The sequence below is a fragment of the Brachyhypopomus gauderio genome, chromosome 6 (assembly GCF_052324685.1).
Source record: "Brachyhypopomus gauderio isolate BG-103 chromosome 6, BGAUD_0.2, whole genome shotgun sequence".
NCBI lineage: Eukaryota > Metazoa > Chordata > Actinopteri > Gymnotiformes > Hypopomidae > Brachyhypopomus > Brachyhypopomus gauderio.
In genome coordinates, this window is record NC_135216.1 from 16,182,334 (window position 1) to 16,208,302 (window position 25,969).

The 25,969-nt window shown below is 39.8% G+C and overlaps 5 protein-coding genes across 6 annotated transcripts; 2 read left to right on the forward strand and 3 right to left on the reverse strand.

Moving 5' to 3' along the window:
• Nucleotides 1-891: 891 nt before the first annotated feature.
• On the reverse strand, nucleotides 892-6,868 carry top3a (DNA topoisomerase III alpha). Its single transcript, XM_077009162.1, has 19 exons — nucleotides 6,399-6,868; nucleotides 6,238-6,297; nucleotides 6,075-6,148; nucleotides 5,890-5,965; nucleotides 5,671-5,779; nucleotides 5,431-5,574; nucleotides 5,171-5,341; nucleotides 4,944-5,047; nucleotides 4,699-4,773; nucleotides 4,431-4,513; nucleotides 4,114-4,321; nucleotides 3,797-3,982; nucleotides 3,519-3,648; nucleotides 3,330-3,443; nucleotides 3,079-3,244; nucleotides 2,771-2,917; nucleotides 2,533-2,655; nucleotides 1,725-2,419; nucleotides 892-1,167 (listed from the first exon to the last, which is right to left on the reverse strand). Exons 1-19 carry the CDS (start codon nucleotides 6,576-6,578, stop codon nucleotides 1,019-1,021), a joined length of 2,994 nt encoding a protein of 997 aa, XP_076865277.1. The 5' UTR covers nucleotides 6,579-6,868; the 3' UTR covers nucleotides 892-1,018.
• A 256-nt stretch (nucleotides 6,869-7,124) lies between these two features.
• Nucleotides 7,125-12,118, forward strand: smcr8a (Smith-Magenis syndrome chromosome region, candidate 8a). Its single transcript, XM_077009163.1, has 3 exons — nucleotides 7,125-7,259; nucleotides 7,596-9,862; nucleotides 10,010-12,118. Exons 2-3 carry the CDS (start codon nucleotides 7,677-7,679, stop codon nucleotides 10,458-10,460), a joined length of 2,637 nt encoding a protein of 878 aa, XP_076865278.1. The 5' UTR covers nucleotides 7,125-7,259; nucleotides 7,596-7,676; the 3' UTR covers nucleotides 10,461-12,118.
• Nucleotides 12,119-12,244: 126 nt separating this feature from the next.
• On the reverse strand, nucleotides 12,245-17,362 carry shmt1 (serine hydroxymethyltransferase 1 (soluble)). The gene is made up of 12 exons (XM_077009164.1): nucleotides 17,244-17,362; nucleotides 16,277-16,381; nucleotides 15,992-16,137; nucleotides 15,754-15,869; nucleotides 15,508-15,668; nucleotides 15,300-15,381; nucleotides 14,784-14,996; nucleotides 14,563-14,679; nucleotides 14,116-14,238; nucleotides 13,549-13,665; nucleotides 13,180-13,290; nucleotides 12,245-13,081 (listed from the first exon to the last, which is right to left on the reverse strand). Exons 2-12 carry the CDS (start codon nucleotides 16,361-16,363, stop codon nucleotides 12,909-12,911), a joined length of 1,446 nt encoding a protein of 481 aa, XP_076865279.1. The 5' UTR covers nucleotides 16,364-16,381; nucleotides 17,244-17,362; the 3' UTR covers nucleotides 12,245-12,908.
• A 689-nt stretch (nucleotides 17,363-18,051) lies between these two features.
• pdap1b (pdgfa associated protein 1b) lies at nucleotides 18,052-24,187 on the reverse strand. Of its 2 annotated transcripts, none has more exons than XM_077009167.1 (6): nucleotides 24,077-24,187; nucleotides 20,070-20,161; nucleotides 19,857-19,964; nucleotides 19,199-19,317; nucleotides 18,859-19,010; nucleotides 18,052-18,744 (listed from the first exon to the last, which is right to left on the reverse strand). In XM_077009167.1, exons 2-6 carry the CDS (start codon nucleotides 20,133-20,135, stop codon nucleotides 18,680-18,682), a joined length of 510 nt encoding a protein of 169 aa, XP_076865282.1. In that variant the 5' UTR covers nucleotides 20,136-20,161; nucleotides 24,077-24,187; the 3' UTR covers nucleotides 18,052-18,679. The 2 variants fall into 2 exon arrangements, with proteins under 2 accessions (XP_076865282.1, XP_076865281.1); XM_077009166.1 differs by lacking the exon at nucleotides 24,077-24,187 and adding an exon at nucleotides 20,472-20,817.
• On the forward strand, nucleotides 20,961-22,208 carry bud31 (BUD31 spliceosome associated protein). Its single transcript, XM_077009168.1, has 4 exons — nucleotides 20,961-21,211; nucleotides 21,417-21,539; nucleotides 21,648-21,814; nucleotides 22,009-22,208. The coding sequence occupies exons 1-4, from the start codon at nucleotides 21,118-21,120 to the stop codon at nucleotides 22,057-22,059; spliced, it is 435 nt and encodes a 144-aa protein (XP_076865283.1). The 5' UTR covers nucleotides 20,961-21,117; the 3' UTR covers nucleotides 22,060-22,208.
• Nucleotides 24,188-25,969: the final 1,782 nt, after the last annotated feature.

Below are 25,969 nucleotides of genomic sequence, written 5' to 3' on the forward strand. Positions count from 1 at the left end.
TGGCTTCCCATGTACGCTCTGTGCGCTAGCATCTTGTATCCCAGTGTAATGTGCTGAATTATCTCAGGGCTTCTTTGCACAGGGTCCTGTCTGGTGTAGAGGAAGATCTCAGCCTCTAATCATTTATTCTGTACTTGTTCCTGCACAGCCATGATTAGTGCCTCCAATCTATCTTTCAATTCGGCATCTCCAGTCATTTGTGGGATCATTCTCATCAACTAAATCAATATTCCGCATAAAGCTTTTGATGTCAGTAAGACTACAAAACAAATCAGTAGCTTAAATAGCATGTATATTGCCTTTTTAAAGTCCAAAACAACATAGTAGACTTTGTCCAACTCACAGAAAAGAATGAGTAGAATCACTTTGTATACAATGGGCATGGTTTTGTAATAGTTTCTCAGTAAGTTAAAAAAAAAAAAAAAAAACCTCTGCTAAGTCTGCAAATGATTAATGATATTCCTGGTCATCAGACAGGAGCGTTGATTGTATCATAAAGAAGAAAAGATAAAATACCATAACATTTGACGTCTCATTAAGGTCAAAAAGAAAATAAACGTGTTCTCAACTAGAATGATTACTCAAGAATGGCCCTGGCAATTCAGTCTGATAATGGATGAAATCCTTCTGGTCACTGTTTCTTTCAAAAGAGACGATCCACTGTAACAAGATCACTGCCAAAAGTACCAGTAAATACCATTTTATCTCAACAAAGACTTGGTTCTTACTTAATTTGTCAAGGAAGAGTTACAAGGTCTGTTCTGTGCTAGCATTTTCCTGTTTTTTTATATTGCTCTATGACTATACCATATATAACAATAGCCTGTGAAGCAGTGAAGCAGCTCAATCTAACTTAATGAAAACCATAAAGAAAAAATAAAGGCAAATGTATAAAATGTTACCTTTTATTCTGTAATAGTGTTCACTCCTTTGAGACAAAAATGATTCTCCAAACTACACAAACCAGTTCAGCAGATTATTGCTATACATACAGCTGGGATCTCCAGTAGTGACGTCGTCACCGGCGCTGCGGACAGGTGGTGCGTGTGTGTCCAGGCTGATGACAAAGTCCACAGGTCCTTGGCCTTTTGGCAGCAGGAGGTTTGCTTGAAGAAGCTCCAGTCTTTGCAGCACCAGTCCAGTGTCCATGAGATCCTCCTACAGCAGCTGGGATAGTACCAAGACACATCATCATTCCTCCTTGTACCAATTAACCACTTATAGCTTCTTTCTGCTTTTATACCCTGATTCTGCATTTATTCTGCATCAGACCAGAGCTACGGATCCTAATCCTGTAATGTTAAATTTATGGCCTTTATTTAATAACACTGTCTGTTGTCAGATTCAAACAAAATGAGTCAATTTCATCATTATAAATGACATCAGTATAAAAAAAGGAATAAATAGGTACAAACATTTAATAAAAAATAGAAATCTGCAACATTAATTACAACTGCACATCAATCAGTAATGTGTTACTGACACTTTATTCTCTTCCTTCACTTATTCTGGATTTGCTCATAGCCACATATTTAGACACTATGTGGTAGGTTACCGTCTTTCAGAAAATGAATCTAAGGTTGATCTATTTCATGTAACATTACAGAAGACATTACTACAAATAAAAATACTCTTCACACAAATGTATGACATTTTGCTCAGTCAGTGATACCATTTAGCATAGGGAATAAAATGAAAAAAAAAATTAACGATGTATTAATTACCGGGAGCCACATTTTCGTCCGCCCACTGGAAGAAGTGACATTGCTGGTCACGCGGTTTGCCACAGGTGTGGAACATCCTGCCCTTGTTCGGTCCATCTTTCATGACGGTCCTGGTGACAGCGGGTTCGTTACAGTTGCACATGGTCTCTCCTCCATCTCCTCCTGATCCTCTGCTGCCAGGTCTCTGCTGCGCTACATTTCCAAGGCCAAGTGAAGGCCCGGGAGGTGGTGACCCTTGACCTTGATCAGCCCACAGGAAGAATTTACAGCCCCCTGTGCTGCACTTGTAGAACTGACGGCCTTGGTTGGGACCTTCTTTACGAACGGTGAGGAGAAGTGCGTCCTGGCCACAATTACACACAACAGCGTCGCTCTGGGTGTGGGATGGTACATGTGATGACGATGCTGGTGTAGGGTTGGGCGGTGGTCTGCTGCTGTCTGCTCTGGGCCATGGAGGTGAAGGTCTGTTGTCAGGCCTGGTCTGAAGCACTGGATTGGGTCTTGAAAGATTAGACTGACTGAAGGCTGAACTGCGATTAACCCGAGTGCTGGAATCTCCTCCTGCTGCTCCTGCTCCATGGAGATACTTCAAATTCAGGACTTCTCTCAGAGTTTCATCACAGCCACCAATACATCCAACAAATTCTAGAGGCATCCCTGGAGGTAGACTTCCTCTCTTGAACTTAAACCTCAGCCTGTTTTAGGAAGACACAGATAGCTTTTTTGGACTCTGTTCTAACATGGCAAACACAGTATTAAAGTGAATAAAGCCTGCTGACAGAAGAGGAACTACTGTACTGTTTCTTACATGTGGACAGGATGTGGGCGGCATGTTGGACAGACGCTGTCATCTCTGCTGACCTCAAGCACTGCATCTGGAAACCACACTGCTGCCTTACAGGCCGGGTAGCCCAAACATGACAGGAACTTCCTGTCAAGAGAGGATGGAAAGGGTATAACAAAGACAGAAAGGAAAAGAAAAAAGGAAAGGACAAAGGAAGACATCATCTGCACTTCAAAACCATCACGACTGACTAGTGGCTCACCCCGTGTTGTCCTTTCTCTTCTTCAAAACCATATCTCGGCTGCATTGCGGACACTTCCTCACTGGTAGAGGCATCTCCAGCTCTTGTTCCTCTTGTTCTGTAAACTCCTGAGCTTCACCCAAATAACTGGACAGTGCCTCATCCAATCTAAGAACAGTACAAGTCCTTTGATAGTCATATTCTGATAACATCAAATATTTGAAGCATCCTTGAGGAAATAAAATGTTTTAAAAGTTTATGGAAGTTATTGTGACTTGTACAGTAAATTAATTTGGAAGTGCTTTCACAACAAAACTACATGAGCTCACTTCTTTGCCTTCTTGACAGACTCGATGAAAACAGCCTTGTATTTTGCCACATGGTGCCTCAGGACAGACACCTTATCCTTCCGTCCCTCTGACACGAGCTTCAGGTCTGCCTCCAGTTCTGCTCTGAGGTCTGGTTTAGACATCTCATAGCCCATGGAGTTGTACCCTGAAACACCAATGAGTGGCACCCTCATTCTATATGTGAATTGATGAAGTGCAAATTATAAGACTTATTGGATCATTTTCCATACCCTCAACAAGGCCCATCCCAAGCTCTCCAGGAAGGAACCTCTGATCTGCTGTCAGGCCCACATACATGCGGCTCTTGATGGTCTCGATGTGATCTGCATGTGTGGCATCTGTGCCTGCAGAATTACACTAGTTTTAACCATGTGATTAAAGTAGCAAGTACCAAACTTAGAAACTGGTAAGAATCATACCGATTCCATGCTTCTCCATTAGTGAAATCAAATCAGCCTCTGTGAGAAGTTGTGGAGGGCTGGTCTGTCCTTCCGCCATCTCAATTGCTGTAGGTTGGAATGTTGTATCAGGTGTATATAATGGAATAACCTACACACAAAAAATTACATTTCTATTTGAGAAGGAGCATTCCAATGATATTTAGGTTGTTGGTAAAGTAGGTACATATCTTTGAAGGTTCAGCCTCTATTCTGAGGAACATCTTGTTAAAAGAAAGTAGCCAAAGAAAAAAGAGCACCTTATTGTACCACTTGTCATAAGGGTAAACTTCAAGATAGTTCCTTGCAATGATCGTGAGTCCACTTGCAGAGAACCTCTCCTGTGCAATGTCAATTTCTACAGTCATCTCCTGGCCCTCTGCATCCTTGGAGCAACAGGCCAGGAAGTGACGAACAATGAACTCGTATAGCCGTCTTTCATTTCCCTACGCAGATCAAAATGAATGAAAAACATGAGAGAAAAACACGCCCCCACATTCAACTGAAGAAACACTACAATCGTTAATGGATCAGGAAGACCATTTACTAAGGTCGTATATGGAAGGCTAAAGATCACCTGCAGATGATCTGTGTATTTAGTGGGGTGAATGGGAGGATGGGCCTGGTCAGATTTGTTTCCGTTTCGAGGTGTGGGCCCACCGCTCTCCAGAATACACTGAGCAAAAGGCCCCCATTCGTTGTCCTGCGTCTGCTGCTCAACAAGCGGAACCAGGTTCAGGTTTTTTGGAAACATGTTGGTCTCAGTACGAGGATAACTGATAAACCTGGAACACCACAGACATGTCGCTCCCATCATTGCTACATTCTTCCACTACTCAAAGTAACCATCATGCTATTGACAGTATTAATAAATATAATTTGTGCAAAGCATACCCTTGTGTATAGAGCTTCTCAGCTATTTTCATGGTCTCTTTAGCACTAATCTTCAGTTTCCTTGAGGCCAGTTTCTCAAGTTCCTTTGTAAGGACATTGTAATTAGATACACATTATGATACTGCTTTCACCAGGCAGAGATCCTCATAAATTCATTTATAATAAATACGATAATATATTATTGGTCAACGTCGTTTATTTCAATCAATTTTATATGTGAAGCAGGCTTAAAAATTATTTATCTGAACATGCTATTTTGACCACTCACCACAGTATCAAGGGGTAATGGTCGCCATTTGCTTTTTGGCTTACTTGTTACAGATATCACTGTTGCCATGGGATCCTGGGGAAGAATAAAAAAAAAACCCTCTTACATTTTAAAATCCTGCGTAATTGTTAAATCATGCACAACACTACTTGTCACAAATATATATATAGTCATAGTATCCATCTACAAAGATTACCAGGTCGGTAATTAAAATGCCATCAGGTGAAATGCTAGGTGCTGCTAACCTCCATGCACATCTGGTAGAGCACAAGGCAAGCGGTGTGGCTGAACAGGCGATGTCTTTTCCAGCTGAACTCCACCGATTCCTCCTCAGTAGGCTCATGAACCACTGGCAGACAAAGTTTCCATTAGCTCTTTGATTAAAGACAATTTAGTAGATATACATGCCATCTGAACCACATGTTTATACGATAATCAGTTAACACTGTGAAGGCCTTGTGAGAAAACATACCTTTAATTTTAAAGAAGGTCTCAGGGATGAAGGCTTGAATGGCTTTGAATCTCTCTACCACAAAGCCAAGTGTAGGAAACTGACAGCTGCCATAGCTGATGAGCTGATTAGACAGAGAGTCTGGGAAGATCTTTTGCAGCCGTAAAGTCTGGAACCTTGTAAATGCAGCTCCTTAAAAGTAGCAAAAACAAACAGCTGTTTAATTGTCATATTTAAACACACAAACACAGATTACTTGCATATATGCATGGAACTCTGACCAATGCGAAGGTCAAGCTCCTGACGCACATCCACTGCATCACTGACGTTGATATCCGGCTCAGTCAGAGACTCGCATGCTCGTCTAATGGAGGTGGGAGTAATCTCTGAGAACCGAGCACGGAACACCTGAATGTTTGGCTTAACTATCAGAAAACAGACTCATGTCAGCACATCATAGCCCACAAGTGAAAACACTGCAGACAACATGGTCATGAATCGCTGGAGGAAATATACATCACCAGCTTTGCAGACATCAATGATCTCGTAGCCAATATTTTCTCCCTCTCGGTCACAGTCAGTCCAGATGACTAGAGCTTGGCATTGTCTGACCTCTCTCTCCAAGGTCCTCTAAGGGATGAACATATTAAACGTAACAAATAAGTTTAAACAAAAAAGAGAGTAATTTTTAAATTTTAAAGTATAAACAAAAATAAAACATCAAAACAATAAAAAATTACCTTAATTTGCACAAAGTTATCAGGACAGTACTTTTTCACCTCTGCATCAAATAAGAGGACTGGATTACAGCTGTGCCTGACAAATAAGTCATGGAAATGAATGAAAATTTTAATGAAGCAATTGTAAATTACTACTTTACAGAACATCAGTCTCTGTCAATAATAACATATAGGTCTTCACTTACCATTTCTGAAAAGGTGCTTTGAATTCAAGAGCCAAAAGATGTCCTGACACAGATGTCATACACACGGCAACACTCTGTTATAAAACACCAAATATTACGTCAGATCAACTATAACAACTCTAACAGCTTCCACACTTGTTTGCAATAGGTTACAAAAACTTACTTGTCCAAACAGATTATATTCATACTCGTATATTTTGTTGTAGACCGAGTGCCCCTCTCTCTGTTATCAGAAAAAAAGTGCCACCATAAACATCTCACTCGCAAAAGCATGCATGGCAGCCTACTGCGACAGTGTTATTGTATTATAATATATACACTCACCCTTCTTGATCTCCCGTTGGACATTATTTCTGCAATACCTTTGGCTGCATCGTTTTTCTCAGCGACACAAAGCACTTTCTTAATCTGAGTTCTCCTGATCATATTAATAGATATTTGTCTACAGAATCGTCTGTGAGTCGACACACGAACCAATGATCTAATAATGTGCATTCCTACCATCTAATGATGGACGTGAAACAGGACATGGTCGCTAAATAACTACCGTGGCGCAGCCTGGCCTTGCTAGCTGGTAGCTTTCCATCATCAGCAAACTAGATGTCGTATACAAGTAAAGTAAACTTATTGAGCTGGTGCAAACCATGTAAAACCCGTACGCGGATGGCAGTGGTGTTCCGTATATATTATAACTGTAGGTACCAACTTCATGTCAGACAAGCAAACTTTCCAAATTCGGCGCCTGTCAAAAAGTGTCGTAAAACGGCCGTAAAGCGCTGCATTACGCATTTCCTGTTAATAAATCGCTAAATCACTGCAACCGTTAGGGGGGAAACGAAAATTTGCGTTGTACGCCGTTTATCTAAATTATCTAAAAATAAATACATAAAAAATCAACAATATAATAATATTTAAAGCCAACTTCCTAAGCTATCGGAGTTGTTTCCAATGAAGTTGTCAGGTCGACGTCGTTGACGTGCGCATGCGTGGCGTAGAGTTCAGAGGGCGGGGTCTCAGATTAGCGGATCTTCAAACGCTCCAACACGGAAACGTTTGCGTACGGATGATTTGTGAATCGCGGGCGCTGCACAAATCGTGTTAGTCGACGGCGCATACGCTTGAAATATGGCTGATGTGGCTGGGATGTGTAACTGCTGTGGATGTCAGGGACGTTGCGGCGGCTAGGTAAATATTTGGCTGTGCTTTGTAAAATTGTTAGTCAAGCATAGATGTAGACTGATGGGAGGATGTTTTTGTAACTGTTAATTAGCTTGACGTACCTTTTATGTCATTGCAGTCAAGTGTGTGTTTGGGCTCGGAGGTATCGGAGCCACATAGCTAGCCATCTCTAGTAGTTAGCTGCTAATGAACCTAATTGACATCTATTTCTAGCTAAGGTTCATAAAGATTTAGATTTCCTGTCTAATCTACAATGGCGTGAATTTAAGATGCTCGCACTGACAGATTGGTGAAATTGGTGTCAGACAACAGCGATGATCTTTTTTTATATACCATATGTAGGGTCTACTTCGGTGTAACTACTGAGATCTTGACTCTGTCGTGGCACGTTTCTTCTAATGTCGCTTCTGAAACTTCGAGAACATGATCGCTTCACCAGATGTGGTGGCATTTACCAAAGATGATGATTTTGGAGATTCATACACAGATCCGTGTTTACTCCCGGAGGAGTTTTCTGTGCCTTTATTTCCTCATGCTGCAAATGCAAATCCATGGACAAAGACATCCTATGCAAAATTCTCCAAGGATTTCATCCTCATCTCTGAGTTTTCAGAACAGGTTGGTCCACAGCCACTTCTCACAATACCAGATGATCCAAGAGTTTGTGGCACATTTGACCTCAATTACTTCTCACTGCGCATCATGTCTGTGGACTACCAAGCTTCCTTTGTTGGCCATCCTCCAGGATGCAGCTACCCAAAGCTCAATTTTGTGGAGGACTCAAAAGTTGTCCTTGGCGATTCCAAGGAAGGAGCGTTTGCGTATGTGCATCACCTCACCCTCTACGATTTGGAGGCTCGAGGCTTCGTACGTCCCTTTTGCATGGCCTATATTTCAGCAGATGAAAGGAAAATCATGCAGCAGTTTCAGCAGCTCTCCTCTGGATTTTCCAAGGCTTCAGAAAGTTTAAAGTCAGGAAATCGGAAGGCCTTTGCTAATGAGTTGGAGAAAAAATTGCAAGACCTGGAGTATACGAGATCAGTGCTGCACAAGGAGACAGAGTTACAGAAAATGAACAATGGCTGTTATTCCACACAGGTTATTGAAAAAGCTAATGAACTGGCAAATGTGGAAAAATCCATCTATGAACATAAAGATCTTTTGAGGCAGATCACATCATATCCCAACAGAAAAAGGGACACCGATCACGTGCAATATGAGCCAGAAAAGCCAGTTGAGACAAGTATAACTGACCATACATTCCCTTCTACTCATTCCATAAATGGGGATAAAGGTATTGAAACAGATAGTGGTAGTCAGCAACTCTCTTATACTCCCCAGCTGATTAAAGCTAAATCCGCAAAATGTTTTGATAAGCGCTTAAAAACCCTTGAAGAACTCTGTGATTCAAACTTTTTTCCTCAGACTATGGACCAACTGAACTTAATTGAAAAGACCTTCAGAGGGGATCTTTGTTTTATTTCCACTAGCCAGATTGACCAAGCTCTCTTAAGTAAGCAGAAAATTACCAGTTTTCTATTTGAAGAGGAAAGAGATTGGGAAGAAGAGGAGAACTCGAGGAATTTGTACGACACAGACCACAATCCACACATTGCCCCACCATCTGTGTCCAACTTGTCTGGTGAGCCAATGAGTCTAGAGTCTTATGCCACTTGTGTAGAAATAAGTCCCCATAAATTGGATCTTGAATCTATGGAAGGACCCCCGGAGTCTAGTACCTCTGACATCACACAAGAAACCTCTGAAGAAGCTGTTGATACTGAAACAAAAGGAAGTTTCAGCAGTGACAGGAGTATTGAAGCACTAGGAAATGTTAGCCCAGCTAATCCTAACAGTTTTGTGAGGAGAAGCACTCATGAGGTATGCACTGTAACCTTATCTGTGCACCAAGGAGATGTTGCCTCAGAAACCGCACCTGACAAGAACTCACCCTCCCTCCTGGATGTTAATACTGTTGATGTGTTTGAAACTGACAATCTGGTTCAAATAGATACAGCCTGCTGTATGGGACAGGATGGTTTTATCTACGAGGAATCTTTGCCTGAACCTGTGCAACAGTGTGGTGAGGACACGGTGGTCAAGCAGGAGCCACTGTCCCTACTTCAGGGGGACCCTGCTTTGCAGGTCGATTACATCTTTGGAGAGTCAGCACTGCCCTTGTGCTCAAGTCTGGGCTTTGTGCTTCCTGAAGAGAGCACCAGCGTGCTCTCTGAGGAGATGGTCAGAATGAATGTGGAAGATGTCTCCGATTGTACGAGCTACATGAGTACTTCTACTAGCTCAGACCGAGCAGGTTCACCATTCACCTATGGTAGCCTCATCACCTTGAAGCAGAAGAAGAAGGCAGGTCACAGTGCTCTCAGATTCATAAGGCAGTACCCCTTTGCTCAACAAGCCATATTCTGCATTCTTAGTGGGCGGACACTTGTGGTTCTTGGAGCTGAGGAGGGGACTGTGAGGAAGCTCGTGAATGCATTATCTATTTTTGTGCCCAACCTTGGAAAGTATGGTGAAACAGTCCAGCCCTGGCTCACTACATCATTTCAACTCACCGACCTTCATAGATGGAAACTCATTGGACTACAGAGGTATGTGGAGGTCAGCAGTGGTGCTGGAATTCATGTGCATTTAACATTTTAAATAGTATTTTAAATAATTAAGGTAAAAATATACATGGCTTCAGCCATGGTCATAAATAAGCACAGCATGTATGTTTTTTTCTTTCTTTTACCCAGGGTGGCTTCACCTGCAGGTTCCAGCATGCTCCATTCCCTGAGCCGATACAGCAGGTACATCGGCATCCTGGACTGTGACAACAAGACACTTCGATGTCCCCCTTACAAAGGGACCCTTCTAGGTCACATGGCCGACCACAGGACTCAGATCAAACGAGGAAGCACATATTATCTCCATGTGCAGAGCATGTTGACTCAACTTGCAGCTAAGGCGTTCCTTTACACTTTCTGCCATCACGTTCACCTGCCCATAAATCCAGATGACCAGGGATCTGTGGCGTTGCGCAGGACTAACTTCTTATTGCAGCTTGGCTTCACAGAAGAAGAGAGTCAAATCATCCAGTTTCTGAGTGAGCTCATCAAGCAGAATTTCTTTCAGTGGCCTTTAAAAGGGCTCGGCCAGTCTGTCTTCTCCTTCAATTACACCACCAGCTTTTTGTACAAAATCTGAATATGAAAGTTCCCTTTTTTGGTGATTTCGGCTGGTTTTGGTATGCCTGTTCTCCTTCACTTTTGCTATAATCAGCACATCAAGAAATACAGAATGAAGTTTTTTTTCTGAGAATATATTACTTTCACAATCCAGTACGCAGACAGTGAATTCTTCGCAATGTGATCTTATATTTGTGTAATGTTGATGCTTTGCCACGTGTATTGCCAAAGTTTTAGAGGTAAGGCTAAAGGTCTCCTTACTTGGTTCTTATTATGAAAATCATTGCAAAGTCCTGTTTACTTAGACTAAAAGTTGGTTAAAACGGCATGAAATTTTGGGTTGAACTATAAATCTCCCTTTTCCACTAGCTAGCATAAATTGTACTTTTTAACACTGAAGGTGTTAAATAAACTACCACAAATTACCACACCGATGGAAAATGTTTGGTTCAAGTCATTAGTGGTCTTGCTGTCTGCACACGAAAGCAGAATCAGCTCACAAGAACAAAAAAAGTGCTGGACATGTGGTGGATTCTCTCCACCTTCTTCAGAAAAATGTTCCCAGTGAAGAATATTGGGGAGTGTTGTGCTGCATGTAACTGCAGATGGTAGCTGTGTACCAAGCAGTATTTTGTTTTATACAGTCTCTTAACATGCTGTCGTAGCATTTTGAACATTAACATAAAGGGTGTACAAAATGATGGTAGTTTTGTCAACTGCTGAACTTCCAAGATTAAGGTCAGTAAATAATCTACCCTGCTTCCTGTTGCTTGTATTCTGCAACTGTACAAAAAAAATCAGAATGAAAGAATGATACTGACGAACATGCAACTCAAAGCAGTACTATCTTCATTAGACCTCAATCATCTGATTTTGTATAGACAAAAAGGCAACTCAACTGAGCAGGAATCTGCTAGACTGCTGGAATTTCAGGCATATGACTTGGCAAATAACCATTGACCCTTAAAAAAATCATTGTGTACTGAAGTAAAAGAATGTATTGCATGGAGAAATGTCATAAAGCAGATTTGTTACACATGACATTCAGCATGCTTGAAGAGTTCAAACTATGTGATGGCATGTTTATGAGCCACATCGATTTGTATCTCGCGTGTGAATCTCATCCAGTCCAATGGTATAAACAATCGTCTCAACGTTGTGTGCAAATAACGTCGGCATGAGTAACCTGAGTGGCACTTTAGAATATTGGTCGTTTCGAATCATGGTGACAAGTTAAAAACTAACAGTGGTATCTATTTTCCCTATTACCGTTTCTGCTGCAGTGGCAGCTGAAGCCCAAATTCAAATTTACTGGATATCTTTTAGTTCTTTTTAATGTATTGCTTTCTATTTGTAACCTTAGATCACTCGCCTCCTTGCAAACCTGTCCAAAAATGTAATGTGCATTATTTTTAATGTTATTTAACAAGCCATATTGTAATGTGCATTGTAATGTGTGTTTTTTGAAGCAGATTCTTATGAGAGTTGTCCAAAACAAAAAGGTGTGTTGCTCATATGTAGCTGTGTAGAAGGTACTGTGATTTTGTCCAGGGTGAAGTGAGATGTGATCTTTATTTAAGCTGATTTGTGATTATGTGAATTTTTGGGGTGATCCCAGTGCATTAAGTTGCTTCCTGTTTTCTGTGTTTGAGTTTCATTAAAACATTCCACATTTAACATTGTGGAGTCTGATTGTCTTGATCTTACGCTAAACCCTTGTAACAAAGAATAGGATATACACACACACATACACACACACAAACATAAATTTTACCAAATCAGTACATTTCAATAGTTCTGTACTGCTAATATAAATTGCTGTTTAATGCATCCTTCAGACTAGTCTATATTGACAACCCATCAACCATCCATTAATCAGTTTCTGACCTCAGGTGACCTCTGCTGACCAACACTTAATGTGGTGGTAGGACACTTACTCAGGCACTGCAGTGGCGACAGTCTTCACACATACTAGTATGACTGAAAGCGGTCCACTGCCCACACATGTCCAATCAGCACAAGTTCTGTTGGTAGAAAATGACCACTCACAAAGAGCCAGTTTATAGTGTACACACAGCAACAAATGGGATGCATTTTATATTATATAGAAACCATTTGCAGGCAGTTGGGGTAGATCACATGTATATAAATGAACAAGACTGTATTTTTCATATTTTACTGCTTTCAAGCCCCTCTGTGGAGCTTTAGGATCTGTGATCACAACACAAACATGCCAGCTTGGACAAACGGCTGATAGATTTCTCACCAATAATCATCTGGATCACGCACACACACAATTCTTAATAACGGTTGGCACCATTTACAGTTGAACAGCAGATCAAAATAATGGTAAAAATTCTTCACATTGTAGAAATTGTGTGATGCGGTACATAAAAGGACAAAGTTCAAAGGACATCGCTGATCAGAAGAGAAGTTTGGATCAATGGTCAAAGCACAGGAATGAGGCTCATATCTCTGGCAGTCCAGGCATTGGGAAGTTTTGAGCAAATGCCTCAACTTCAACTCTGATTTCTTTCATTTTCTTTCGATATTCCTCATCCTGTGCCAATTTTTCTTTGAACTCCTTCAAAGTTGCCTTAGGGTTCATGTTTTTCTGGATCTCCACCGTTAACTGGATGCCTAAAACCAAACATTGAAAGCATTCAAGATAATTACAAGTGCACAATTACTATTTCTCATAATTAATTTTAAATTGCTAATTGCAAGAATTAACTCACATTTGTGAATAAATTCTGCAACGTGACAGAAATCTTCCTCCACTAGCCCTCGTGAGGTGAGCGCAGGAGATCCAAGACGAAGACCACTGGGACGCAAAGCACTCTTATCTCCTGCAGTACCCCAGATCACCAGACAATGAAACGCAGATTATAAAGTGTTCTTGTGTAATAATTATTAATACACATCCAATTAATTAATACATGTATGCCAATAAGAAAACAATGGACTACAGTAAAGGTACAGGCCATCAGCTGGACTATGGGAACAACATCTTGCCATCAGTTCAGTGCTTGTGTAGCTTTAATTTCGCTATTTTAGGCGAACTTAAACTAACAAAAGCAAACTCATGAGCATCATTAAGGTGGCACCTGGACAGGTGTTCTTGTTGCAGGCGATGGCACAAGTCTCCAGCACCTTCTCCGCCCTCCCTCCATCAGTTCCATTTGGACGAAGGTCAACCAAGATGAGATGATTATCAGAACCACCTGAATTCAGATGCAGACAACACCAAGCATGATGGGCATGCAGCAAGTCTTGGCCACGCAGAATCTACTCACATCTGTCAAAAGACATTCTTGCACATAAAATGTGCTGCAAAAGTCCCACACCCATTTTCCAGTTTAACTGCAATGGAATTGTACCCATGTACCCGTTGAACCGCTTCCCATGGTGACTGTGTGTGTGCCATTATTCAGCATTCTACCAGACTTTCTAGACATTTTCTTGCTGCTGGTGATGTAATCTTTGCTCCCATGCATTTCAGTAAGAACATTCCAAACATAAGACACAGCAAGGGACTGCAAGGCACAACGCACATTCTGCTGAGCAGTGGGGTTTATCAAATAAGCCCTTCTGTGCTGCCAGGCCTTCTGTCACATCTCAAACGAATGAAAAGTCCCTGTTGCTATGCGGCAACCGACAAACACGAAACTCACCAGTGACGACTTTATAGCCCTTCTCCATAAGGGCAGCTGCCAGGGCCCTGCAGTTCGCCAGCACTTGTGTCTGATAGACCTTAAACTCTGGAGTAAGTGCCTGCTTCAGGGCTACAGCCACTCCTGACCATTAACCCCCACAGAAACAAAAGCACAATTATACTAAGTGGAAGTTTTTTTATCCAGTCATTTTCTTTTTACTGTATTTCAATTTAGATTCTAAATGTACTGCATAGTCATGGGAGGCTATGGTGCAAAAATAAGATAACATTTAAATCATTATATTTTCTATTTGGACTATGGACAATGCATCTAATGCAATAAATTTTTTTTTACAAATTAAACAAAACAGGTATAATTTGCATCATTGCTTGATGTGAATATTGGTTTAATTTAAAACTTGATCTGAACTTTAAGCTGAAGATATAAATATTCATAAGTGGTTACCTGCAATGGCATGATTATGAGGCCCCCCCTGCAGGCCAGGAAACACAGCCTGGTTGATCAAACTCTCCAGGTTGTAAAGAGTCTCCCTTCCAGTCTTTGAGTCCACACTGCGTACCCCTAACAAGCAAAACCCCCACACGATGAAACTTGACACACAGATCATACACAGCACACTGACGTTTATGGCAAGAAACTTGAAGAAACTTCAGCAAGAAACCAACCTTTCCTGTAAAAGATGATCCCTGCCCTGCAGCCCCTCAGGGTCTTATGGGTAGTGGTGGAGACTATATCACAGTACTCAAAGGGGGAAGGGACCACTCCGGCTGCCACAAGCCCACTAATGTGTGCCATGTCAGCCAATAGGTAAGCCCCGTTCTCGTCTGCTATCTTCCGCATGCGGCTGTAATCTAGGTTGCGGGAGTAACAGCTGACACCTTTCAGAGATCCAAAAAAATGGAATTGGAATGAGTACACCACATAACCAGGACACAGAAGAAGAAAAAAACAATCCTACCTGCCTTCTGTACAGAAAAGAAACACCTTTTTGTCTTCTTACAATTAATTTGTCTTCTTACATGAGTTTCCAAGACATGGATTAAGCATAGTTTTGAACTATATTGCAATGCCAAAGGTTAATCAAATGTGAGAAGTCAGAAAAAAATATCCCATAATAATTTGATGAAGCTCTTGTCTTTCTGAAACTTCTCTTGGTAAAATGCTGCAGATATGACACTGACCAGCAATGATTAGCTTTGGGTGAAAGAGACGTGCATTTTCCTCCAGTTTGTCATAATCAATGTAACCAGTCTCCTGGTTGACCTACACACATTTACGAGCTACAGTTAGATTCACTGACAATATAATACGTCCAAAACAGTGGTCAAAACAGTTATGGTAATAATGTAGCAAAGGCAAAAAATTCAGAGCTTCAAAATGAACCAATACCTTGTATGGCATGGACTCAAAAAAAATGGAGGTGGCTGAGATTTTCTTTTTGTCTGTCATAAAGCCATGAGTCAGGTGACCTCCATCAGGCAAATCAAGACCCATGATTCTCCCATGAGGTTCCACAACAGCGGTGTACACAGCAAAGTTTGCAGGTGACCCTGAAATGAGAGCAAAGCGATGAGAACTGATCTTCAAAACACAGCAGACCAAGTCAGAGCTCAGAGCACAGCTGTAGAAATGTACCAGAGTAAGGCTGCACGTTCACACCCCATTTCTCCGCATCAAGGCCATAAACCTTCAGAGCCCTTTTCTGACAGAGTCGCTCCAGTTCATCAACATGCTCCGTGCCACCATAGTATCTAATGCCAAAGTTTCCAACAATAACAATTCCAAGATAGAATACACAATATATACACGTATATGTAAAGACATAATCAAACGATCAGTAATTCATTCCAATCTTTCAGATGTAGAATGTTACCTTTGGCCAGGATATCCCTCTGAATATTTGTTGTTCATGCATGAGCCCAAAGCCTCCAAAACTGCTCGACTGGCGAAGTTCTCTGAGGCAATGAGCTCCAACCCATATACCTGCCTCCTTTTCTCCTTTTTTAAGATGTCAAATACCTATTGACCAAATGAGTCAGTTTCAGACAGGAAGATTGATGGCCAGCAGACACGATCTAGCTTACCATTTATGCAGCATAAAAATATTTCATTTAAAGCAACACGTGTCAAAAAAGACAGTGGTGTTTCAGCGATGTACCTCTGGATCATTGATGCTCAGAGGTTCCTTCATCATACTGTTATGAGACTCCCATGCGTCCTTGTCAAAACCAGTGAACCGGGCCATGTTCACGAAGTAAACAGACTGAAAGTAAAATTGCAGAACACACTTATGATTATTCTCTTTAAATTGTTCAATTAACTTCTCATACAATGCAATAAGCTCAATTTATCTGCCTTCAGTGTTCTCAATATAAGCATGTGCATGAAAAACCCTTATATAGATACTTGTATAGATAATTTTAGTGTTGGTCATCAGGCAGCCTGTCTAACCAAGTCTTAAAAGGTAAGAGTGAAGCCTAATCAGTTTCTGGAAAACATTAGTGCATGAATTGCGAGACATTCTTGGCCACACTGAAATTTGTTGAGCTTGCTATTTGATCAGCCATGGTCTCCGTGCTCTATTTAACATGATGCAACAGCAGCCGGCTTGTACACATCAACCTCATGACACTGATTAACCCAGCAGCAACCAAAAAATATCGTGAGAAATGTATTCTTCTTTTAAAAACGCACAAAAATAGATAGCTAAAGTGAGCGGCGACTGTCAACTGTTAATGTTTGATAAATATCACAGGACACGTTTTCCTCGTTGAATCTAGCCAGAATAGCTGGCTACGTGCTCTTAGCTAACTGTTAATTCTTTACTTGTCTAACTTAGTTAGCCAGTTAGCTAGTAGCATTTAGCCAACTGATGGCTAGCCAAAGCGAATAGCGATAATCTGACTGAAACCGCGTATGTCGATTACATGTTTAATTTAGCTGCTAGCTAGATAGCTCATTAGTTTAGTGTGAAGACAATTTTAGTGGCATAAGTTTGAATGGAGCTGCACGCCGAACAACGTTGTCCGCTCAGTTGCAAGTGACTTTTAAATAGAAATGTTAACTTCTACCCATTTCCAACATTCACTTTAAACAATAATGACACTTTGAAACTAGACCCTTACCGTGTTGACCAAAATCAACTGACGAGGTCCAACTTGACAAGTAGCAACTTAAGCTTCACGCGACAAGGTGTAGATACTCGTGCACAAAGTCCGCGAAAGTTTTTGACCAATCACTGCGCGTTGGAGGCGTGGTCTAAGAACAAAAATACAGCCCTGCCTATTAAAGCTGCGCGAGCGTTTTCGGCCCAGGCAAGTTACACGAAATAGGCTGATATTTTTAGTATAGCATAGTAGTATTAAAATCTGGACCTCGACTCAAAATACGGCTGGATTTTTGATTAAATTACTATTGTAACACATTTATCACACTTGACTGTTTATCTGAATGCGGCTCGTATAATAAAATATAGTAATAATAATATAGTAAAAAATATAGTAACAATAAATCATATAACGGTAAGACAAAGTTTTGAATACACTATCATAACAAATGAAAAATAAAATAGAAACGGGTTTGTTAAATTGATAAAAATTATATATATTTTTTATTTCAAATTTGTAGTTACATTCAGTTATGTGAGTTGGCGAAAACGAGCTACGCTGTTACGTTTCCTCAGAATCGTATTTATTATTCCCTGCATGACTAGTTGCCCAAGGTACGCTGTGGGCTCCTGTTTTACGCATTCTGCTCTACCTTTTTGCGTAGACGTAGCGAGTTCCGTAAAACTAGCGTTTGTTCTTCAGCAGAATACAACAATGATGATGAATGCTCTTCTGTTTCACGAACACCCTCTGTCTGTCCCATAATAGTTATATGGGCCGAGATTAGGTTCTAGCTATTATTTGAGTAACAAACGGAAACTAGACGTTGCTGCTATATCAATCTTTATACAGAGGACTTTGCATGAACATATAAAACCATGTATTTATCTATGAAAGTATATGTACTGAATGCTCCAATGCATTTCGTCGTAATGCAAGTATGGTTTAGGAAGGCTTCAAAAAGCAGGTAAACGGGCAGAACAGAGATCCAACACAGATAGTAAATCCCTTAATAAGCAGAAATCTTCACCAATAAGCAGAAATCTTGCCAATACATAAGATACACCTGGACACCTCTCTAATTTTGATGCAGGAAAAAAAGATCATAATTTTTGTTTCTTACAGTAATTCACTCCAACTCAGACAGCAGTTACAAAATTCACTTTACATGAATCAATATGTTAATAAATATATATCTCTTGTCATCAATTAAAACTATGCACTGTAGGTTAGCCATGTTTTTTTTTTTTTTTAAACACAGGCCTTCTCAGGGGCCATAATTGTAACTTTTAAATGCCTACTTTCAAGGCTTGCATCCAAAATGCAATCAACAGAACATTATAATTTCTTATAGAGTCAAACTTCCCCCAAAATATTACTATTGTCACATTTGTATACTGAACCTTCCCACTTATTCATCAAGACCTTTGTGGTTTAATTTCATGAGCTCTGTATTATTTAAGGGACAGTGAATGAAGTCCTTTTGCTGCCACAGCTGCTGCTTGGGCCGCATCTTTTGCTACAAAGAGAAAAAGAACAAACATGAAACACAAGTAGTTTATAGGATTAGAAGGCTCACTTGTTGTTTGTCTCCTTAAGAATTAGCTGCCCCCCCTCCCCTCCCCTCAGTCACCTTTCCTTTCCTCTTCCTTTTTCCTTGCTGCCTCTTCACGTTGTTTTCGAATTATAGCAAGCCTAGCAAGGTCTGCTTTGGCTTGATCTGTCTTTCCTGCTAAGTGCATCTTCAGGTATCTTTCCTTGGCCTTTTGCTTTTCAATCTCCTCTCTGAAACAATGAGCAAACATGATTACACATAAAGGCACATTCCACACTGATTTACTTTGATGTGGTTAAAGTCCCTATTCATGCAGAAAGCAAGATTCATAAGGAATATATGCCAACACAATGTATGATGAGGTATTCCATGTGATTGAGTTACGAATACTTGCTCCAGCCACCCTAATGGTTATTACCTCTCTCTTCTTGAGAGTTGTTTGGCTCCCTCCAGTTCTATCTCTGTTACTTTCTTCGCTTTCTGAGCAGCACGATTTGGATTTTCAATTTCTATCAAACCCTCTACGCCATTTCTTCTCTGTGATAAAAATTGAGGACAAATCAAGGGATTTTTTTTTTTATTGTCAGAAAGAAGACTGGCTTTTCCCACTACAGTTCAGTTATATATTACCACATTTGGTGGCAAATCTCTGGCACTGCACTGCCCTCAATCTCAAACATGTGATTTAAATCATCAGATAAAGCAACAAGTCAGATTGTCATACCAGTTTATTTCTGAAAGCTGAAAGAAATACTTTAAAGAGATGATATGGCAACTAGACAATTAATACACTACTAAGACACACAAAGAAAGTACATTGACCCCAGTGGAAACTCATGATGCAATTACTGCAATATTTACATATCCACCAGATCTAATATATATATATATATATATATATATATATATATATATATATATATATATATATATATAGGGAATGGGAAATCTCAATCACAAATGTCTCTATCCCACAGAAGTGACAGTGTAACACTAAATCTGCATTACACATCAGACCCATCCGTTCAACTAAACAACAGATTACAAGATAATATCTAGACTGAGCTGGAACTTACTCGAAAGTATTCATCATCACTGTCCTCTGACCCTGATCCTGCAGGTTTGTCATCCAGCTGAGCATCATTTACTGCTGCACCCCCCTGTTCTTCGGCTTCCTCTTCAGTCTGTGAAAGCATGTGTTCTTAAAGTGACCACACCAACACAGCCAACGCACAAGGACTCCTGGTGCAAATGTCACTTAGGCTATTGCATCATGATTGTCAGTTTACCTTTTTTCGTTCTTTTTCTGCTTTCATTTGAGCGTCTATCTCTTCAGGACTTGTGTATGTTCTCATTCGCCCTTTATGGCCACCCTTCCTTCCTAAAATATAACATTTAGATCATTGTTGTAGGCCAATTTTATACATGCATCGTTTCTTCACTGCATACCTCTAGCTCCCACGTCCCTGATTTAATATAGGTAAATTAATAATTGGTCATTGAAAAAGAAATATAAAGTGGTTTAAACATGAATGTATTCTATATGTCATAACAGCTCTTCAAGAGCCAAGTTAACTTGTAGAGCAGGTAAACTTTTATAACTTAGTTAGCTAGGCAGGCATTAAATCATAATTTTAGTAGATATCTGTGACGACTGTATTATTTTCACTCAAAATATATCAGCGTCTTACCTCCTTTAGGCATGGTGGCAGTTAGATGGTTTCAAATGTTGTGTCTAATTTCGCTAGGCCGCTAAATACAATCCCACTTTTGACAACAAGAAAAGCTGACAGCAAAGCTAAGGCTAGCTATAACATAGCTTGTGGGCTAGATTGCTAACTGTAAGTTTCAGATATCCAGCTGTCACTGTAAATGAGAATTATCAATTGCTAAAATTAATAAAACTTTAAATGGATTACAAATGAAATTAAATTTCCGACTCGTTAAAACACAAAATCAAATCCTTCAGTGACAGCAAAACTCCCTGGAAAACATTCAGATGCCCATGTTATCGTACTCATTCAGACAGGCACTATCCGAAACACCTAACCTGATGCAATATGCGTACACAGGGAGCAACACTTCATTTACATTTAAAACGCGTATTTAAACGTGACATTGCTATATCACTGTTGTACTGAGTTAGGTCAATTTGAAAGAACACAAATACAAATTTTAAATGTGTTAGAAGTTTTGAAAAGGACAGCTTGCTCTCGTGTATTTTGAGGCATTGCAAAACCAGTAGGACCAGTGTGGTGACGTAAACAAAGAGCGACGAAGAGCTAGTTTTACACAACTGCAAGTGAATCTCGTGTTATTTATTATTGATTTTAAATCATGCCTAAAGTGAAAAGAAGTAGAAAACCACCACCAGACGGTTGGGAGCTCATTGAGCCCACACTTGATGAACTGGATCAGAAAATGAGGGAAGGTATGCTCATGTTTAGACCTTGACATTTTGCGTATTTTTTTGGCTAGCTTAATTGCTAACGTGCGTTGGTATTTATTTATATATATTATATATATTCTATATGGCTAGCAAAGTTGCACTTAATATATACATCTATTTTAGTTATCACTTGTTATTTTACTGTTCTACAGTCATGTCTAACGTCGTTAATAATGATAATCCACAGCTGAAACCGAACCTCATGAGGGAAAGAGGAAAGTCGAGTCGCTTTGGCCTATTTTCAGACTTCACCACCAGCGGAGCCGCTACATATTCGACCTGTTTTACAAAAGAAAGGCTATAAGCAGAGGCGAGTTATGCTTAGGAGCTTTGAATTACGTGATTAATTATGTCCGGTTATAGTTAATAATTATTTTTATAGCAAAATTCATAACTACCAGATGCGTCTCTTCCCCAGAGCTTTACGAATACTGCATAAAAGAGGGATACGCAGACAAGAATCTAATTGCAAAATGGAAGAAGCAGGGATACGAAAATCTGTGCTGTCTTCGTTGCATTCAGACCCGTGACACCAACTTTGGAACTAATTGCATATGTCGAGTGCCTAAAAGCAAGCTTGAAGTGGTGAGTCGGGTCATTTTCAAACGTATTATAAGTTGCCCAGACTAATGTTGTATTTGTTCTTTTCATACTGTGGAATTTTTGTTGTGATCATGCAAATCACATTTTAGTTAATATAAACTGAAACTGATGTGTTTCAGTATAATGGATATTGGTTCCACCTGTTAATAGGTTGCTGATTTTTATGTCCCCTGCAGGGTCGTATCATTGAGTGCACTCACTGTGGGTGCAGGGGCTGCTCTGGATGATTTAAGCTAAAGGCAGAGCTCATGACATTTCGACCCATGTGCTTTTGAAGATTTACTGACTGTTTTCATTCCACATTGTTTTACTTCCTTTTGAATGAGTCTTATTTGTGTGTATATATATAATTTTCATTAAACTTTACGCCACCTTTTACCTTCTCATCTTTAATAAATGCAACATTGTAAAGATGCTTTACAGGCACTTTCTCCCAGGAATGAATAATGCCCATGGAACATGTTATTACATGTGCTCATAACAGTGAAGAGCTGGCCACTTTATTTCATGCATGTCTCTCTCTGTTGTATATGATATTATATTGGTACGACTTCCACTGGCAGAAAACAGAGCTTCAACCTTGCCTAAAATACACTTCCTCTTACACAACAACATTTCCTCTTACATTCAGATCCAATCTTTAAAAATATCTTTATCTATCACCAATAATAATTTCTCCTAGTTTCTTGCTTATGTTTAGTTGTACCAATCTTATTTAATTTATTCAGTCTATATGGTTTGTCAACTGATGTTCTTTAATCTCTGTTGTAATATCTTTGGATTTTGAAAAAGCACTATACAATGTGTCATTTTGTTAATAGTGATGTACTACCGTGCCAGCTGCAAGAAAAGAGTTCAAATCCTGGGGAAATCATGCACAGCAAGTTATTCATTTTGCATGCAGAAACACATACAAAATGAAATCCATGAGCCAAGATGTGGATACCCTGGATTGGTTTGTAGAACCACTCTGTCTTCTCTGATATGCAGCCTACAGTGTGCAAGTTACAACCTATATGCATTTAGCTTTATTATGAGAATAGCTCTACATAATTAAAAAAGAGGGTGCATGAAAAATCTAGTAAAATAACTATTACTGAATTAGCTCCTTCAGACATAATCCTGTATTAAATTATGCCAGAGACCTTTTGTACAAATATGAAGTTCTTCAAGGGGTTTATCAGCACTCAGGGCAGGCTTTTTCTGATATAAAAGGACCAGTAGTCTACTAAGATTCCCTGCTTCAATTAAGGTAACATGGAGTAAGTCTGCTTATGTCCCCCAATGAGGGGTGTCATTTGAAACTTTGACACTGCACCAACTGTCTGAAGATCAATAATGGCATCGTGATAAGAAAATGCTGTTTTTCCAGATTATTTAGTTCATGTTCAGTAGTTGCCTGCAGTGCAGTCTGACAATATATAATTAAAGGTTTCTAGCAATGTTAAAATAATGCCACATAACCAACCAGAACTATTTATTATTCTTCGGTAATGACTAAAAGGTGTGACGCTTCAGAAATGAAGAGCTCTCAGAAAAAGGAGGGAATGTAAATGTGGACATTGGTATAAAAAGCAACACAGTGCAGTGATACCTATGACCTATCACAAGGCTTACAGTGTGCTAGAACCCTGTTACAAATTATGTATCTGTTGCTGTATGGAGTGCTTTAGAGTCAAGGATAACTGCAAAGTCAGCCTAATACATGGTTTTTCAACTAATTGGAAAAAAACTGCCTGCTGCAGATTGAACTTTTAGTTTATGTTGCTGGTGGCTAAGGCAAAGAACCAAAGACAGCATGTAATGCTGGATGTGACTGAAAGTCTCAGGTGGCATGATGTTGGCTGTTAATATTTTTTCACCTCCTTTTAAATTGTCCAGCAGCCACTTAAATGGAACATCAAAAGTGTGGACAATGGTAGGAAGAATAAACCGGACTTCCCCAATATAATACTCAACAAAGGGGAGAAATATTTTGCCATCAATGTTCAGCTTCACTCTCAAAACCATTCTTACTGCTCCAAGATTAACAAGTTGCTGAGGTCAGTGGTGGTGAGGACACATCACTCTCATCAATGACAACTGCAACAACAGGGTTGTGCACATTTTTACAAGGCAATAAAAGGCTATCAGAATTGCACACTCCTGTCCAAGGATCAGTGCTGCCTGGTCCTTGGTCATCTTTTACAACACCATTGCTTTTCTCTTATTAACACTTGTCATCTGAAATGAGCTCAACCCTACCTGAACAAATTACTGGACAGCTGACCAGCACACAAAGAGGAGGGTGTTTCTGGAATAGCTGGGAAAAGCACGTAAAATCTGAAAACAAAGATAGCAACTCAGTACAGTACTTCCTGCAAATAGTGTAAAATTGTGAAACCACAGTGTAGAAGACTTCCTGCTAGATGCGCATCAGGGATAAATACAGAATCTACCAATATATACAATAGAGATCGTAAGTAAATTGTAATACAAGTGCTTGTGACATTCTAGCAGGAGAAACCATGTAGGAATTATATGAAATTACACTGACTGTTATAGAGAGTATTTTATTTGTAAACCAATATGCTCTTAATGAAAAAAAATAAGTAAAAATACATTTGTTATTAACGGATTAAAGCCAGCTTAAATTCAGCTTGTCTGCGTTGTTGGGTCTGGTGTCTTATCTTGACAATACCCCATTATCTATACTGTTATAAGGCAAGGTTGCTGGCCAATCAAGCACAGTGATACTGTGGTTATTAAACCAGGTATTGGTACTTTTGGCAGTGCGGACAGGTGCCAAGTCCTGCTGGAAAATGAAATTTCAATCTCCCGAAAGCTTGTGGTGACATGGCTCCCCAAACCATCACTGATTGCGGAAACTTCACACTAGACCAAAAGCAGCTGGATTGTGTGTCTCTCCACTCTTCCTCCAGATTCTGGAACCTTGATTCCCAAAATGAAATGCCAAATTTAGTTTAATCTGAAAACAATACCCTGGACCACTGAGCAACAGTCCAGTTCTTTTTCTCCTTGAACCAGGTAAGACGCTTCTGGCGTTGTCTCTTGGTCATGAGTGGCTTGACACAAGGAATGTAACAGTTGTAGCTCATGACCAAGAGACAACTGTGTGTGGTGGGTCTTGAAGCACTGACTCCAGCAGCAGTCCATTCCTTGTGATTCTCCTCCAAATGTTTGAATGGCCTTTTCTTGACAATCTTTTCAAGGCTGTGGTTATCCCAGTTGCTTGTGCACCTTTTTTCTTCCATTCGACTTTCTATTAATATGCTTGGATACAGCTCTCTGTGAACCGCCAGTTTCTTTAGCAATGACCTTTTGTGGCATTCCCTCCTTGTGGAGTGTGTCAATTAATGCCTTCTGGACACCTGTCAAGTCAGCAGTCATTAAGGGATAATTTTAAACACTTAGGAAACCTTTGCAGGTGTTTTGTGTTAATTATTCTAATTTTCTGAGATGAACACTTTTAGGTTTTTATTGGCTGTAGAAGTCATGAATCTATCTTTTTGATGATGTTCTAATTTACTGAGATGCACCTATAATATATATATATATATATATATATATATATATATATATATATATATATATATATATATATATATATATATATATATATATATATCTCAGTAGCGAACCGTGACCATTAAACCTGGGCCCGTTAAGCCCAGTTAAGCCCGCCCACTAAGAGGGAAGATATGATTGGTCAATTTTACTGTCATTTGAAACTGGTATTGCTGAATTATAACTGCCAGGCACTCTGTAAAGGAACAGCGGGCATCACAGTCCTGATAGAGGGAGACACAGGCTCACAGGCTTCCACTTAACTTAACCCCTCACCTTCAAACACAGATTGAATAGACACGGTTGAATAATTTATTTGCTTATATTTTTGTAATTGTTTAGATGTCGATTGTCAAACTGTAAGTAGATAAAATAAAATTGGATAAATTATATTATATATATTTATGTTTTAAGAATATTTTTAGGCCCTCTGAAAGGGCATAGAGGGCCCTGACGGTTCCCCACTGATATATATATATATTCTATATATATATATAGAAAGAGTGACTGAGCAATAGAGAGAGAGAGAGAGAGAAACAGACAGACAGACAGACAGACAGTGAGATTCCA